The 18725-nt window shown below is 35.8% G+C and overlaps 1 protein-coding gene across 1 annotated transcript in view; it reads right to left on the minus strand.

The window, feature by feature from the left end:
* Positions 1 to 18725, minus strand: part of SELENOF (selenoprotein F) — a 41520-nt gene that overhangs the window by 4374 nt on the left and 18421 nt on the right. Inside the window, exon 3 of the mRNA XM_058538441.1 lies at positions 8980 to 9043. Coding sequence (XP_058394424.1) covers positions 8980 to 9043 — 64 coding nt within the window. The remainder of the gene's footprint in view (positions 1 to 8979; positions 9044 to 18725) is intronic.

Consider the following 18725-nt stretch of genomic DNA (forward strand, 5'->3'; position numbering starts at 1 on the left):
TAATAATTTCAGTTGTGATGAGTGTCAAAAAAAAGAGAGAGAGGGTCAGAATACTGCCATAGCATTTAACACAGATAACTTGAATATGGAATATAAAATTCTTCTCCTAAGCGTGACCCTAAAGGAAATGCTTTACAGATGTGCCTATATAAAAATGGAAACTTGAGGACAGCAAAACACCACTATAAATAAAATTAAAAGTAAAAATGACATACTGGGGAAACCCATCTCTAACATATAATGTATAAAAGAGTTCTTAGAAATTATTAAGAAAAAATAAGTACTAAGTAGAGAAACAGACTAAGGAAAGGAACATGTAAAGTGCAAATATACAAATGGTCAATAAACACTTGAAATAAACGTTCCACCTCACTAATAATTAAAGAAATGTCAGACAAAACAATGAGTTATCCTTATTTAGAGTGACAAAAATTAAAAAGAATATTTAAGGTCAGAGAGAGGGTGGAGAGAAGGATTTTGCTAGGGGTTAGTTATGGAAGGAACATATAAATAGACACAGCCTTCCTGAAGGGTCTTTAGCAAAATGAACTGAAAGTCTTTCTTTTTTTTTAATTAACTAATTAATTTATTTTTCTCCCCCAAAGCCCCAGTAGACAGTTGTATGTCACAGCTGCACATCCTTCTAGTTGCTGTTATGTGGGACGCGGCCTCAGCATGGCTGGAGAAGCGGAGTGTCGGTGCGCGCCCGGGATCCGAACCCGGGCCGCCAGCAACGGAGCGCGAGCACTTAACCACTAAGCCACAGGGCAGGCCGTGAAAGTCTTAAAATGTACATATTCTTTAAACCTGCAGGTCCCCTTTTAGGAATTTTTTTATTCTGAGGAAATAATTACACAATAAGGCAAAGGCAGCCAGCCCTGGTGGTCTAGTGGTTAAGATTCAGCACTCTCACTGTTGCAGCCTGGGTTCGTTTCCTAGTCAGGGAACCACACCAGCCATCTGTTGGAGCGGAGCACTGTCTGATATAGTGCCAGAAGGTGAGAGGATGGCGCAAAAAGACCAGGCAGGGTTCAGCCCTGCTGTACACAGGGGCGCTAGGAATTGGAATCTACTTGACGGCACTAACAACAACAAAACGCAAGGTCCTGCTAACCAAACCTAGAAATCTGGAAATAATCTAAATGTGTAAAAGGCTACTAGTTAAATAAGTTAACGTGGACCACACTATCAAATGCATCCAATCATTAAAAATTATGTTAGGGTCCGGCCCGGTGGAATAGCAGTTAAGTTCACCCACTCTGCTTCGGCGGCCCGTGGTTCGCCGGTTCAGATCCTGGGTGTGGACCTACGCACCACTCATCAAGCCATGCTGAGGCGGCATCCCACACAGAAGAGCTATAACTCTACAACTATGATACACAACTATGTACTGGGGCTTTGGGGAGAAAAAGGAAAAAAGAGGAAGATTGGCCACAGACATTAGTGCAGGGCCAATCTTCTTCTTCTTCAAAAAAAAAAAAAAACAAATAAATTACGTTCATCTATATTTAGTGATATAGAAGCAAACTCATATTATATATAGAAAGCAGGTTATAGATCAATTTGTTTCCTATGATTGTTAAAAAAGATGGATAAGGGGCTGGCCCCGTGGCTTAGCGGTTAAGTGCACGCGCTCCACTACTGGCGGCCTGGGTTTAGATCCCGGGCGCACACCAACACATCTCTTGTCTGGCCATGCTGAGGCAGAGTCCCACATACACCAACTAGAAGGATGTGCAACTATGACATACAACTATCTACGGGGGCTTTGGGGAGAAAAAGGGAAAAAAAAAAAAAGGAGGATTGGCAATAGATGTTAGCTCAGGGCCAGTCTTCCTCAGCAAAAAGAGCAGGATTGGCATGGATGTTAGCTCAGGGCTGATCTTCCTCACACACACACAAAAAAGAATTATCTTAAAAAAAAAAAAGATGGATAAATATTACTTTTATATATTTATCCATAAATATACATTTGCAAAGAAAAAGCCCAGAAGCATTTAAAAAAACTATAACATAAAATTAAGTGAGAAAATATAAAATACTTGACACAATACACATAACAGTTCAAAAAATATTAACTATTATTATTTTAATAGGAGGTTAACCTGGAGCATAGGGTTTGAGGAAGTTTTAAATGAATGTTTTTCCTTTTTCGGGTTGTTGTTGATATACATTTCAGTTTTTTAGTAACGATCATGTCTAACTGTCCAAGTTAAAAAATTTAGAATACATCTTTATAAAATAAATACAAGTGAGATGTTTCACTTAGATCTCTGATAGTTCTTAATACCAGTTCTATGTTATCATTTGCATCATTCTCTACTTAGGTTTCATAGTGACACACTTGCTTCTGAGAACTTACTTCTTACTCAGAATTAACTAGCAGCAGCAGCACTATAGACATGTTTCATTACGAAAGTCTTTATATACTTGCATTTAGGACAACAAAACAAAGATTAGTAAATGGTTTTTCTTTTAACGTTTTGAGGACTTGGTGGAAGAGACTCAGATATCCCATCTAAACTTCCCCTACAGGGCGGGCCCCGTGGCTTAGCGGTTAAGTGTGCGCGCTCCGCTACTGGCGGCCCGGGGTTCGGATCCTGGGCGCGCACCGACGCACCGCTTCTCTGGTCATGCTGAGGCCGCGTCCCACATACAGCAACTAGAAGGATGTGCAACTGTGACATACAACTATCTACTGGGGCTTTGAGGAAAAAAAAAAAGGAGGAGGATTGGCAATAGATGTTAGCTCAGAGCCCGTCTTCCTCAGCAAAAAAAGAGGAGGACTAGCATGGATGTTAGCTCAGGGCTGATCTTCCTCACAAAAAAATAAATAAATAAAAAAATAAACTTCCCCTACAAAATATAGTTTAAAATAAAACTGATTATGTTATTGTGGCTTATTAGAATATCTTCTCTATTAACTTTATCCTCAGGATTTGTCCAAATACTCTGCAGACTCCTAAATCCTCAAACAAAAATGATCTTATGATACCCTGTCGCATTTTATACCATCCCTTTGGCAAATGCTATGTGCACACCTGTGCAAAACACCCTTTAACACAGTGTGTTCCCTTTACAGAAGAAACTTCTCTGGGGAAAAGAACCATTCTTATATATTTTTTGCATCCATAAAAGAGCCTGGCACATTTCAACAGATTTTTAACAGGCTGGAATGAATGAAAAAATTTAAAAGGAATATTAAGATGAGTAACTAATGACTATTTTCATCAATTCTTTTCTCTGCTCTCTGCTAAGCACAGATCCATAAGCCTCCTAATTTTGAATGAGGGAATATCTGTTAAATACTCTGGAGTAGCAAATTTCATTTTACAGGCAATAAATTAATTTTTTAACAGATATTTGAGTACTTATTATATACCCATGGCACTAGGAGAGGCTATATGAGAATATAAGGGACTTGCAAATAGACCGCATGGTAACTTATTTTCTAGTTTACTTTCTGCTGTTTGAAAAATAGCTCAATGATATCAGTTTTGAGATTCCTAAAGAAATTAATCCAGTTATCTATTTCTAGAAAATGTCCTTATGCCAATTTAAGTATTTGTCAGTTATAAGGGCAGTTCTTTAAACAACACTTCAAAGTGATCAAATATACAGAAGTGATTAGAAAACAGATTAAATGTTTAAGCTTTCCCCTCAGGATTCTTATTGGCATGTCATTTGTGCAGCCCCCTAGGAGAGGTAAGACCTAAGTTTTGCTCTACACACTGCTTGGAAAATTGTAGGACTCTTATAATTCAGAGGCTCTCCAGAGTTAACTATAAAGAGTATTAATAAAAAAAATCTATCCTCCTCCTCGTTCCAAAAAGAGGATAAAAGTGAGCATGAGGGGATAAAAGGAAGAATATGTCTTGAGATTAAAGAGAAACGTTTGAATTAAGTTATTTTCAAAATCATAAACAAGTGGAAACATAAATGAAAAAAGAGACAAAATATACTTAGCTAGATCTAATGATATACCACCTTTGATCACATTACAAGTAGTCATACAATGTACTCCACTGCTTTTAAGATTTGATTATAATGGCTTATGGCAGGTATGATTGAGACCTGTGAACTGTCACATAAAATTACATGGAATGATAATCAGATGTTTTCCCATTGATTGAAAATATATTTGAATCAGAATATATTCTAAAGAAAAATATCATATCATACCCAGAAATAATAATACAAAGAGAACAGCAACAACAACAGAAATGAATTCTCAACTGCACTCAATGAAAGCTACTGGGTATTTAACAGAGTATTTCTCATATAAGAAAATTTACTATCATATACAAACCATCTGGAGTGCAAAATTATAACTCTTTTGGGTCCTCCCAAAAGACAATTTAAAAGCACTTAAAAACATTCAGAGAAGGGCAACTTAAATAATTAAGAGAATCTGGGGAGACTGGAGGTAGAATCATAAAGATAAGACAAATTAAAAAGATTATGACCTCTCAGTTCAGAATAATAAAGTCAGAAAAGGAATGTCTGAAGAATATAAATCCATCAAGGGTATATAACCAATGTAAACAAAGGTTTTTCACCAGATTCCCGTTTGTCAAAAGTGGGGGCACCTCTGAATTAAATTTAGTAAATCCATTCACTCATTCAATAAATATTTGAATTCCTCTTGCAGTGTTAGGTAGATTATGGGTATATTAATGGTAAAAAATTTTAAAATTCCGGGCTTTAAGGAGTTCCTAGTTTGGCAGAGGCAAAAGACCAGTAAGCCAAATAAATACATTACAATATTACGTGGGAATACAAAGGGAGAGTGAAAAATTCTGTCCAAAGGGCACCCAAAAATAATGCTTGAACTAAATTTTGAATGAGTTTGCCACAAGAATTGGGAAGGGGCATAAGTCAGGAGGAACATGCAGTGTGTGCAAAGACTTAGAGGTCAGAGTTCAGAGAACTGCAAATAATTCTGTACGTGAACTAGAGATGGGAACCTAGAAAAGAGAAACCATGTTGTGATGGTCTTGTATATGATGTTATTGAGTTTGATATTTATTCTGTATGTGATGGGATTTCATCCAAGAGCGCCACAAAATCAAATCTGTCTTATGGAAAAGGTCTTTTTGGTATTTGTGTAGAAGAGGCAATAGAAGTAAGAAAAGGGAACAGAGACAGGTAGACCAGATAACAAGTAACTAATCCTTCTGCTAAAGATGCTCAAGTCCTGATTAAAATCATACAGAAGGCCAAAGGGAGTAAGATTTGAAAGTTATTAAGAAGGGAAAAAAGACAACTTGGTGACTAACTGGGTATAAAGTGTGAAAGACAGATTAATCATGATTCTTGGGTTTCATGCTTATGCTTTTGCTTGAAGACACTGCCATTTATGGAAATTAGGAAGAAAAGAGTATACTTTTATCAGAGACGAGGATTAATTCAGTTTTTGGACATGCTGGTAGCCTCTCTACTAAAAATGTGGGCCACAGTCTGTAGGACTGTTAGAAATGCAGACTCTCAGGACCCATCCCAAATTTACAGAATTACACTCTGCATTTAACAAGATCCCTAGGTGATTCATAAGTATATTAGTTTAAGGTACCTATGAGATCAGACAAGTGGAAATGTCCATTTGTAGTCAGAAATGTGATTTCTAACAAAAGAAAAGTTTGATCTAAAGATATAGATTGGGAATCATTAGGTAAATACTGTAATTAAAACTGAGGCAAGTGGGACATCATTCAGGAGAGTAAGAAAAGAAGAAAGTATGAAGATAGACAGTGACTAACACTAACATTTGACGTGTGGGTGGTAGATGAAATGCCAGGAAAGGAGAATGGAAAGACCTGACAGAAGTAGAAGGAAAGTAGGAGGTAAGGCATTCATATAAGTGAAGGGAAGAGAGTTTCAAATGCTAGAGAGTCAAGTAAGATTAATAGTCAGGAGGTAAAATGGCAGAAAGAGAAGCCAGATTGTCATAGGTTGAGGAACGGCTGCAGGCAAATAAACAAAATTTTGCATATAAAGAGGAGTCAGGCTGCAGCTCTAACTGATGTACTGATTTGAATTTTTTTTTAAAAGATAGCCAATAAATGAGTATGGATATGCCTCATGGTTAGTAACTGAAACATTAACTAAAGAGGGAGATAAGATACAATAACAATACCTCCCACTTAATATCCTCAGTACTGGAATAGTGCTTGACATATAGTAAGCACTCAATAAATACTGATAGAATTAGTAAATGATCTACTCTGTATTTGTTGGTACCAGACACACACTAAGTGATTTACATGTTATCTCATTTAATCCTCAAAATGGTCCTATATGGTAGGCATTAACTGATTTTATACCATCTATTAACCATTTTATAAATGAGAAAAATTGATGAAGATACTGCTAATGAATCAGTACACCTTCCAGCAAAACGCTAATGTAGCATCATAATCCTAGGTGAATCACCCACAGTTGGTATGAGAAGTAAAAAACTATTTGCTATCTCAGTTCTACATTTTAAAATTCCTTTGTGCATCCAAAGGTTTATGATTCTAACATGGGGTTGGCAAATTATGGTCCACGAGCGACATCTGGTCCACCTGCTTTTGTAAATAAAGTTTTACTGGAACACAGCCACATTTCTTCATTTAAGTATTGTCTACAGCTGCTTCTATACTACAAAGGCAGAGTTCAACAGCTGCAACAGAAACCTTGTTGCCTTTAAAACTGAAAAGTTTGAGTATCTAGCTTTGTACAGAAAAAGTTTGCCAAGACCTACAAAATTAGGAGAAATTCACATTTTTTTTGAGAGACAGACATATCCTTAACATGGTAAGAATCATGCTTGAGAAGGATAACATACTTACATTATTACTTTTGATGTCACCACAAGTTATAAAACATTACGTCCAATCTATTATGAGAAATTACTATACATACTGTCTTTCCTACTTAAACAACCAAAGCATGGAAAACAAAAGTATTTTAGGAGGCATACCGGGAATTGGCTAAGGAATATGATCTGGGACCTTTTTTTCACAAACACTGAGTGGTTTAATGTGGATAAAATATTTCAAAATTTAAATCCTTCTTTCTCCTGGAATAATTTCACATTAACTTACTTTTCTGTCTTATGACATGGCTAATTTAAATTAGGTGAAGTCAAAAAATTACAATGTATTGTAAGCTAAAGTATAACAAAAGTTATCATGATAATCTCAGAAGCTACCTGTTGTTGACGACAAAGAATATGAAGCAATGATAACGTGCAAGTTAGTTCAGTATTTGTAATTACTGTAAAAAGTGACAATTCTCCTTCAGGCCCTATTCCAGAATATCTTTAAAACAGTGAGTCTGAAAATGGGCATATAATAATGGTTATACTAACAATATACCAGCTTCTCATGGGCTCAGAAAATATTGGTATTATATATAATTATATTAAATGTTACACATTATGGAATTAAACAATATTTTCATTTTGGGGTAAGCTTGTACTAATTAAATATTTATACATAGAATTAAAACCCAATTGTTTTCAAAAGGAAAAGACAGTATGACTACATGTACCCAAAGTTTGATAATTTAACTATACATAAGAAATATATATAATTAAGTTCTATGACAAGGATTGATAAACTACACTCAAACTTTTAAAGACTGAACTACCAATTGTAGAAATTATTACCATGGACGCAATAAAATCTGATATCACAAAATAGGAGAACTGATTGTGGTATCAAAGCTACTCTTGACCTCATGAAAATGTAAGTCATAAAAGATTATTAATAAAACAAGTTGGTAAATATGAATAATCAATATAATTAAAAAGCAATTGCCAAAACTTTCTAGGCATAAGAGTGATCACACTATCATTCAGAGAATTGATATAAAGAAGCCCAAACAACTGTGGTACAATTCTGAGTTTGTTTGAAGCAAAAAATTCATAAAGAGTAGGGAATTTTTTCCCTAAGCAAAAGTAGATGTTACATTCTGTGCTATATCAGAATATGTGCTTATTCTAACAAAGAATATATCTAATTAGATGTGTATTTGCTTTGGACCTCATGTAAAATGTCCCCCAGTAAACTATTCTTTTACGTTTCTGTGCCAAAATGAGCAATATTTTATTATAAACAATTCTAGGTCAGCAATAAACGGCATGTGCTAATATAAGCAATTTTATAAAATACTAAATCCAAAAAATTCTCTTGCCATTAAGTAAACAAGGCAAGAAATCATGGGAAAGTCAGCAGAAACAAAAACGGAAGGAGGCATATAAATAGAGCACTGATATATTTCAGCTAAAAAATAAAAGAACTTCATTACCTTCAGACAAATTTAGTTCCATAAAACTGATTTTCAAGTGACATGCAAGGACAGAAGAGGAAAGCCTTAGTCCAAGTCTTTTTGGAGATGCAAACTCCATTACTGTTTGATGTCAACCAAAAGAATACACTTTCACAATTATCCTGTCACATATTATCCTTAAAATTTCCTCTGAAGATAAACATGTATGACTTCCTCTCTTCTGCACCTCAAGTTCTATGGCAATTAATTCTCTTCTTGACGATTTGTCATTTTGTACAGATCTATTCTTATTTAATGCAATTGTTCCTTAGGAGTTTATATAAATCAATTTACATTTAAAATATACTAGAATGGTATGTTATTTAAAGGGATTACATTTACATCTGGTAAAAAAAAGGCTCTCATAAAATTTATACTTCTTAAAGGAAAGGTTCTCCTTTTAAGAAAATAACCACCTCATCACGTGTTGTATTTAAATCTAAATTTCATATATTATTCTTGCTTGGAGTAAAGCAACCTAGTATTCAACAATTACTACAAAACTCTACCTCCATGAAAACTAATGTGGAAAAAATTCATATACTGTTGAGAAAGTATAATCCTAAAAATTCTTATTCTTGGGAATATTTAATGGAATTATTCTTGTGAAACGTTGATTTAAAATTATTAAACTGAGAATTTACTAGAGTTAATTTTACATACCCTGGACTTGAGGGAACCTCCCCAGTTTTCATCCACAGACTTCAAGAATAGCTCCTGCATACAGCTGCAAAAGGGAAAACAGAAATAAATTAAAAAATGTAGTTATAAAATAAATATAAAATTTCACAGAATAAACATTACAGTTAAGCAGATGTATAAAGATTTATTTATTTATTTATTTTTTCCCCCCCAAGTCCCAGTAGGTAGTTGCATGTCACAGCTGCACATCCTTCTAGTTGCTGTATGTGGGACGTGGCCTCAGCATGGCCGGAGAAGCAGTGCGTCGGTGTGTGCCCGGAATCCGAACCCAGCCGCCAGCAGCGGAGCGCGCGCACTTAACCGCTAAGCCATGGGGCCAGCCCTACTAAGCAGATGTATAGATCAAACAAATATCCGAGTTGGATAGGACTCTCCAGATCCAGTCTAACAGAAGAGGAAACGGAGGCCCAAGAATATTAAATGGTGTGAGTTTAAGCCCTACTTGGAGTATTCTTACATCTAGCCAAAAAGATTGAAGGAGATACGGAGACTTGACAATGAATTTGAATAGATAAGATATTCTACGAAGCTCTTCACAAAATCTTAGATTTCCTACAGTTTTTTGAGGATGCTAAATTGAACATAGGTATGTATCCATTTATCCAACATACACACTTAATGGGAATTCCTTCTGGTTGCTCTTAAAATTAAGCAATCAATGCTTTAAAATTAAACAGAACAAATAGCCAGTACCTTCAAAAATTATAGTACATACTATCTAAAGATATCATAGGAAAACCAGTAAAATCTCATTATGAAGAATTTAATAAAATTCAGTTTAAATGAATTCAATGATAAATATTGCTTTCTAGCTATAAAACCTGCACATTCTCTTTATAGTAAAGGCTCATTAAGAAAAACCTCAAAAGCAAATATTTTACTGCAATGAATTCAGTTGAAATGGATTCAAAGGTAAATATTACTTCTTTGTAGCTGCAGAGCCTGCCCATTCTTTTTGTAGTGACTTGGGAATGCTGTAACTCTTCTAAAGCAGGCATTACAAGAACATATTATGTCCATTTTATTTCTTCTTAGCTTTTAGACTTTTTTTTATTGTACATCTAAGAGCTAAATATGGATTTTACTTTTTAAGTTCTAAAATAGCATAAAAATCACATGCACTATGCATGATTATTTTAAATACTCTGGAAAATACAGAAAAGCATAACATAGAAATTAAAAAATCACCTTAATTCCACCTACCCAAAAGATAACTTTTTAACATTTTGGTGATTCTGGGCTAGATTAATAGTTCTTATATTTTTGAGGGTCACAGATATTTTTGAGAATCTGATGGAGTTTTGCTTTAATTCAGGCTATTCATGCACTCTGAAACTACTCATGGATTTCAGATCAAGAACTCTGATATCTCTAAGATTCTTTGCAGCAGTAAAAATTTAAGATTAGGTTGATCTAATTCTATACAATAAGTAGTTTTTGAATAAGATTTGGTTAATCTTGGTTAGACAAGTCCCCCCAAAATATCTTTAAAAATATCAGGCCATATTACCAATAAGCTAATGAAAAGATGTTAATGCCCAATCATTAGTGAAATGCAAAACAAAACCACACTGAGAAACCTCTTCATACTCATTAGGATGGTCATTATCAAAAAACCAGAAAACAAGTGTTAAGTGGTGGGGAGGATGTGGAGAAAGTGGAACCCTTGTGCACTGCTGCTGGGAACGTAAAGTGGTGCAGCCACTACGGAAAATAGTGTGGTGGTTTCTTAAAAAAATTAAAAATATTATATGATCCAGCAATTACCCTTCTAGGTATATGCCCAAAAGAATTGAAAGCAGGGATTCAGATATTGTATACCCATTATTATTCACAATAGGCAAAAGGTAGAAGCAACTTAATGTCTACTGACACATGAATGGATAAACAAAATGTGGTATATGCATATAATAACATATTAAAAGCCTTAAAAAGGAAGGAAATTATAACATATGCTATAACATGGATGAATCTTGAAGATATTAAGCTAAGTGAAATACGGCCGTCAAAAAAGGATAAATATTGCATGATTCCACTTATATAAGATACTTGGAGCAGTCAATTCAGAGACAGAAAGTAGAATGGTGGTTGCCAGGGGCTGGGGGAGGGAAGAATAGGGAGTTATTGTTCAACAAGCATGGAGTTTCAGTTTGGGAAGACAAAAAAGTTCTGGATAGATAGGTGATGATGGTTGCACAACAATGTGAATGTACTTAATGTCACTGAACAGTACACTTAAAAATAGTTAAAATGGTGAATTTCATGTTATGCATATTTTACCAGAATTAAGAAAATAAAAAAAAGGTCATACTAAAATTTGGTTATTAATCTTTTTTTTCCAAGTCTGATTGATCTCTTGGAAACTCTAAGTGGAGATTCCATTACATAATGGCATTTCTCTACACTACTTTCCCAATATTCTTCATATCCTGACACGTGGAAAATGGTAACAACTGTATGGAGCAGTGAGGTAAGAGGAGGAGGCTGCTTATAACTGGAGATGACTAGCCTGGGGGTCCCTGTTCATCCCAGACCCCATCTGGTTGTCCCAAGGACTAAAGGACTCAGTATCCCAGCACACTTGTAACCCATTCAAGGAAAGCACTTCTCTGCACCACAAAACATCAACTGGTTAATTAAAAATATTAGCAACATATTCTTTCATGAATAGGCAGCTCAGATGTGACCTTCTCCAGGAAAACTTCTGTTGATCTCCTACTCTGTTAGGGACTTTCCACAGAATTCTGTTCTTATCATAATGTCCTATAAATATTCTATAACTTGGCTGTGGACAGGAAATGTCTTATTTATCATAATTCCCCCCAGAACTGGACACAAAGCTGCTCAATGTATGTGTGCCGAATGGAGAGAATTATTTATTTCACAGAATAAATGCCTCTTTTTTCATCATGCAACTTTAAAAATATTTCAAGTGCCTCTGACATACTTTGTAGACTACAGTCTAGAGTAAACAAAAAGAAAATGTAACTCAAAGCTGCCTACACTATTAAAGTCAAATTCTAAAAGCATTAATTTGTGATGCTAGTTGGTATTTTACTTACGAATCTGTAGTGTTCATAGGAAAATATCTGTTTTTCATGGTAAATAATTTAAATTACCTACAAATTGTGGTAAATTTTCAATGCCTTATAAAGTAATCATAAGCGTCTTTGGCATCACACAAATTCACATACAAGGAAATATATGCTACTTATAATAGGAATTCTCTAGGGAATAAAGTATGAAAGGATTAAAAAAGGTTAAAACTTGGAATTCCTTGACTTTCACTCTTAGCATTTTTAGTTTTTAAAGTAATACCACTGGCATACAAAAACATTGACCTTCAACATTTGTGGAAAAATACCAATAGAAGAGAAATCAAAGAAGCAAGTTATATAACTTTTATACAGCAAGTTTTTTTTTTTTATAGCAAGCTGATAGGCCTCTTTTCTATATGCATTAGAGAAGCCTTATTGTATAGACATTCTAACTCTAAGCACTAGTAGATCATTATTCCATTAGAATTACATGATCCTAAACTTCTGATAGGGTCTTCTATGTGGGAAGTGGAAATATCTAACTACTTCAGCTCCGTAACTAATTTATCTTATTTGTAGCCGGGTTTTTTTTTTTTTTTTCCTGAGGAAGATTCGCCCTGAGCTACATCTGTTGCCAATCTTCCTCTTTTTTTGCTTGAGGAAGATTAGCTCTGAGCTAACATCTGTGCCAATCTTCCTCTATTTTGTACATGGGTTGCAGCCACAGCATGGCTGAAGAGCGGTGTTAAGTCCGTGCCCAGGATCTGAATTCCTGAACTTGGGCCGCTGAAGTGGAGCGTGCCGAACTTAACCACTGTACCACAGGGCCAACTCTTGTAGCAGGATTTTTGAATATGCTAATTTCCCTCATTTAAAAATAAGTGATTTTTATTTATTATTCTTAAAATAAATTTTGGCTTTGTGGTTAGCTGATTTTTTTCCCAATTTAAATAAATATATTTAAAATATTACCAAGATTGTTATTTGTATGTATCTCAATTTTAGATTCCATATATTTTGTATACTTTCCTAATATTTTGGGACAATGTATTCCTTCCATCGTAGAAAGACTTCCCTGATAAACTACTGTTGGAATATAATGATATTTTCCTCCTCCTATGCACCTGACCAACCTCTTGTTATAAAATTTTAGTAAAGGGTTGTAACGAGGTTTTCACATTTAAAAAAAGACCAAAATATTTAGTTTGTGATGATAACTTCGCTGTAATTAAAGTCTAACTATGCTGCTACAAAACGGTTCAGATTAATAGTAAGACAAAAAAAACTGGTCTATGCTGTTTCTCCCCAGACAACTAGATTCCAAAATAAGTAACACTGAACAAAGGTGACACTTGTGAGTTATGTAAATTTTCTGAATTAAAAAAAAAGTGTTGCATTTGTTAACTTGTACTGCCATCATACCACCACCACCACGACCACCGATCTGTAAACCTGGTCCAAGTCAGAAATATTCTACTACTTCCCAACACCAAGCACTTACTGTATTTTGGTTGGTGCTGATACCCATGGCTCTAAAGAAATGTGACAGTAAGAAAACCTTGAAACAAACTATTTAATTTAAAGCCAAGTCAAACTAAATATCAAATTTTCATACAGCATAGTATTGTTTAATTAAACAAGGAGGCCATTAGACTGAGGTGGTTCTAAGGCATTAGGAGCCTATGTAAGCAAACCAAAACCTCAGCCTGTAAATGCCTCCAAGTTAAGATATGAAACCTAAAGACAATCAATCACAAACAGCCAACTGGGCTTTCCCAAATAAGGTGACCACTTCAGCGACAGTTTATAATTTCCTTGCTTTACTTCTGCATCTTTTCTATAAAAGTCTTGCCGTTAACTCCTGTTGGTGGAGCGCTCCTAACCACTTTCAATTTGGCACTGCCTGATTCAAATCAATTTTTGCTCAAACTATTAAAATTTTTAATATGCCTCAGTTTATCTTTTAACAGTATAGTGAAAAGAGCTCAAGTTATAAAATTAAATGTGTATATGGTCCAATTTTGGCTCTGCCACTTACAAGCAGCATGTCCCCTTGGGTAAGTCATTCTCTCTGAGCTTCAGTTTACTCTTTGAACAAAAGAGATAGTCCCTACCTTTCAGAGTTGCTAAAAGGAGTTAAAAACCAAGAAAACCAAAAAAACAAAAAAAACCATGCAACATGCAAAAAGCCTAGATTTTTTAGATGCTTAATTAGTAACAATAGCTATTATTACAATACTTTCTTTCACACTATTGGTTAAGTTTTAAGTTGTGTACTTGAACCCCATTTTCATAGTTAATAGAGCTTTCTGTTTAGGGACTATTCCAGGTTATCATTCATTGTTCCTCTGGAATCAGAATGGTCACTCCAAAATTTCTCAAGCTTTCAAATTTAAATTACCTTAAAGCAGTGTTTTCAACCCTGACTGTACACTTGAATTACCTGGCAAGATTTTGAAAATTACCGATCCCTGGAACCCCTCAGACGAACTAAATTAGGATATTTGGGGGTGAGATCCAGGCATCAGCACTTTAATTACTGTTACTACTTTTAAAGCTTCCCAAGTGATTGTAATGGGCATCCGGGGATGAATCACTGCCTTGGACTATACTCAACTATTAATGAGGCAAAAATTGCAAAACGATCAAACAGTAGGCTTCTGCTCAACAGACTAACCAAAGTAATTCTAAAAGGCAAACCAGGGAAGCAGTGACTACAGCAAGACAAATGCTGCCATACTCTGTTTTTCTTCCCCTATGAAGTACTGCTTGCAGCCATACATTTTTTTTTTATAATTTTATTTATTTATTTTTTTCCCCCCAAAGCCCCAGTAGGTAGTTGTATGTCACAGCTGCACATCCTTCTAGTTGCTGTATGTGGGACGCAGCATCAGCATGGCCGGAGACGTGGTGCGTCGGTGCGCGCCCGGGATCCGAACCCGGGCCGCCAGCCGTGGAGCGCGCGCACTTAACCGCTAAGCCACGGGGGCAGCCCCCAGCCATACACTCTTATTTTCAAACTCTTCTTTTATTTAAAGGCAAAACTTTAGTATTCAAGAAATTCAACAGTACTATTAGAAAAAACTGAAAAAATTTTGAATATTTAGTAATATGAAGAAAATGCTCTAATGTTAGGTGAACAAAAGGAAAAATTTTAACTGCTGAACAGAATTCAGATCCGAGCAATAATTTATAGATCTACTGAAGGCTTACCCTAAATAAAATGTAGGAATTTAAAAATAAGGAAGTATGGCTATAACATGATGAAAGCTGAGTACTATACTATTTAGAGATCTTAAATAAAAAACAATTATGATACACTCAAGTACATAAGTGCGCCACTCTTCCAAACATTAATTGCATCCAGTGTAATTTCTTAAAATCAACTTTACTCCTTTCATATAATGGAAAAATGTATCATGCAGAATCTATTATTAGCAAAATTTGGCCAGTTAATTCTCAGGGAAAATGTTTTCAACTAAAACTATGTGTTTAGTGATCTGCTGATGTTTTAAATTTTAATTCATTATTCTTCATCAAAGCATTCTCATATTTCTGATATTTTTTAAAGTGCCTGCAGTGCTAGAAACAATAAGCTACAATTATACATGGACATATAATTAGGGTACTAAATTCTTTGTGATCTAGTAATAAGTTTTTGTCAAGATTTCACTTCGATTAAGTCATGGAAGCAGCAAATGTATAAGGCAAACGGTGAATCTGCTGACATTTCTGTACACACCCTGACTGATGGTATTCTTGCATAGGAACAATGAATGAATACGGAGGATTAGGGAAATAAGTTCAGTTTTACAATTTTAGCAAACCAAACTGGTAAATATAATTCTCTAATATCACACTTCTGAGATTACACTACTTATTTTTAGGTGCTTTCTACTAAACTCTGAAAAAATATAAAGCAATGAACAACTAGGCCTTCGGAAGCTCTCTAATTTTAAAACTTACTACACTATTAAAATGCTATTCCTTTTTGTGTCTTTAGTTTCTGCTTTGAGATTGAGAAAGCTACACAACAAGCAAGGTAACATCTACCTCAATTTAAATTAGGCTCTAAAGAAGGTAAGAATATACTAGGGGAATCTTTCCACAAAGATACAATCACTGTTCCACTAAAAAGCTGAATGAAAATGTATAAAATAAAATAATTAAAAAATAAAAACATTTCTTTGACATCACCACATTCTAAATTAGACCATTCCAACTATGAAATCTGAGGAAAAAAAAGAATGAGGCTTCTTTCACTACTGTGATGAGAAACAGAATTTGTATATGCACCTAAAACAAAGAGAATTTCATCAGCAAAAGGTAAGACTGTAATAATGAAAGTTTCACCTGGCAACAACTACACCCACAGATACAGACACACACACACACCCTTCTGTACATACCTGAGCTACAAGTATGAATAATCCAGGGTCATCATTGGGGAGCAATGCATTCAATTCTACTCATACTTAGGACATATCACACAATGAAAGGAAACAACTTGACACAGCCGTTGTATTTCCTGAGGTCAAAATATCCAAAGAATTGGTAATAATGACTCTAAGGTTGAATATCTTAGTAAGCAGTTTTCAAATAAAAGCAACTAGCCCAGGCGGGCCCCGTGGCTTAGCGGTTAAGTGCTCGCGCTCCGCTGCTGGCAGCCCCGGTTCGGATCCCGGGTGTGCACCGACGCACTGCTTCTCCGGCCATGCTGAGGCCGCGTCCCACATACAGCAACTAGAAGGCTGTGCAACTATGACATACAACTATCTACTGGGGCTTTGGGTTGGGGGGGAAGCAACTAGCCCATCAATAATAAATAAAGGTAAAAATATTTTAGAAAATGGCAAACTATTTAGTTGATAGTACTCAACAATAACAAATTCAATGTCTTTTTGCTCCTAAATGTTTGAAAAATATAACCTATTTTCCTATTAATTTGAAAAACTGAGATCCAGGCAAAATATAGTTCAACTTCTAAATAGTCAATAGCCCCAAAAACTGAACACGAAGGTGCCAATTAGGGCAGCAAAAGCTGCTCTTCAAAAGAGACCTCAGTTCTTGACGCTAGTGTTGCTATTACCACTCCAATACTGAACATGATTGTTTGTGATAAAAAAGGGGCAATTATGACCATCTTTAAGAAAGGTTACAGGGGTGGGCCCCGTGGCTTAGCGGTTAAGTGCGTGCGCTCCGCTGCGGGCGGCCTGGGTTTGGATCCCAGGTGCGCATCGATGCACCGCTTCTCCGGCCATGCTGAGGCCATGTCCCACATACAGCAACTAGAAGGATGTGCAGCTATGACATACAACTATCCGCTGGGGTTTTGGAGGGAAAATAAATAAAAAATTAAAAAAAAAAAGAAAGGTTACAGGGCTGGCCCCGTGGCTTAGTGGTTAAGTGTGTGCGCTCCGTTCCTGGCGGCCCGGGTTCGGATCCCGGGTGCGCACTGACGCACCGCTTCTCCTGCCATGCTGAGGCCGCGTCCCACATACAGCAACTAGAAAGATGTGCAGCTATGACATACAACTGTCTACTGCAGCTTTGGGGGCAAAAAAACATAAATAAATTATAAGAAAGGTTAGGGCCGGCCCCGTGGCTTAGTGGTTAAGTGCGCACGCTCCACTGCTGGCGGCCCGGGTTCGGATCCTGGGAGCGCACCGATGCACCGCTTCTCTGGCCACGCTGAGGCCATGTCCCACATACGCAGCTAGAAGCATGTGCAGCTATGACATACGGCTATCCACTGGGGCTTTGGGGGGAAAATAAACAAATAAAATCTTTAAAAAAAAAAAAAAGGTTACATATCTAACAAACAAAACAGCTAACAAATTAAACTATGGTTTCTCTATTAAAAGTAAAGAAAGTAATCACGTAAAGTAACCACCTAATATATTTTAAGTGAAGAACAGATACAAAAATAAAGCTATAATAATCCAAAACTTAAGAGCAGCAATATGAAACATTCAAAAGAAACTAGGCCATTCCACACATTTTTATTTTTTGCTCACTCTTTGACAAGCATACTATCAATTTTAGAATTCATTACAGTACCCAGACAAACTTCATGGCCTTCTAAATTAAAACTTTGTTAACACTTATTTCTTCAAAAAGAATACTGAAAAGGCAGTTTGTAGCTAAGGAGTACTTAGGCTTTATTAAAAGTTATCCTCTGCTGCCGCCCTTTCTCCCATCCACCACCATTGCCTTAAAGGACTACCTTGTAACTAGCTGAAGTCTATTGTAGCCTTCTTGTGTTGGGTTACAGTTTCTCAATAAAAACACTGGGAACCATCTTCACTCATCTGTTTCCCCCTCCAATCCACTAAGTCAGTAAATTCTGTAGGTTTTATTACCTAAATCTGTTTCAGATCTGTCCCTTATTCTCCATTTTTACTATCAACGTGTTGGCTTAAGACCTTATATCTTGCCTCTGGATAATGGCAATATAAGTTATTTTTCTGGCAGCAGTATTCTCCTCTGCCCTATCAACTACTGTTCACGCCAACAATAAAAGTTATTAAAATACAAATCTGCCAGTTCATTGTTTATAATTCTTTAATTTTGTTCCCTACCTATAAGATAGAGTCCAAAGTTTTTATCAGGCCCTATTTTCCCTAACCATCATCATGAAACTGGGGGCCAACTTGCTTTAAGTATACT

The sequence above is a fragment of the Diceros bicornis genome, chromosome 4, assembly GCF_020826845.1.
Source record: "Diceros bicornis minor isolate mBicDic1 chromosome 4, mDicBic1.mat.cur, whole genome shotgun sequence".
Taxonomy (NCBI): Eukaryota; Metazoa; Chordata; class Mammalia; order Perissodactyla; family Rhinocerotidae; genus Diceros; species Diceros bicornis.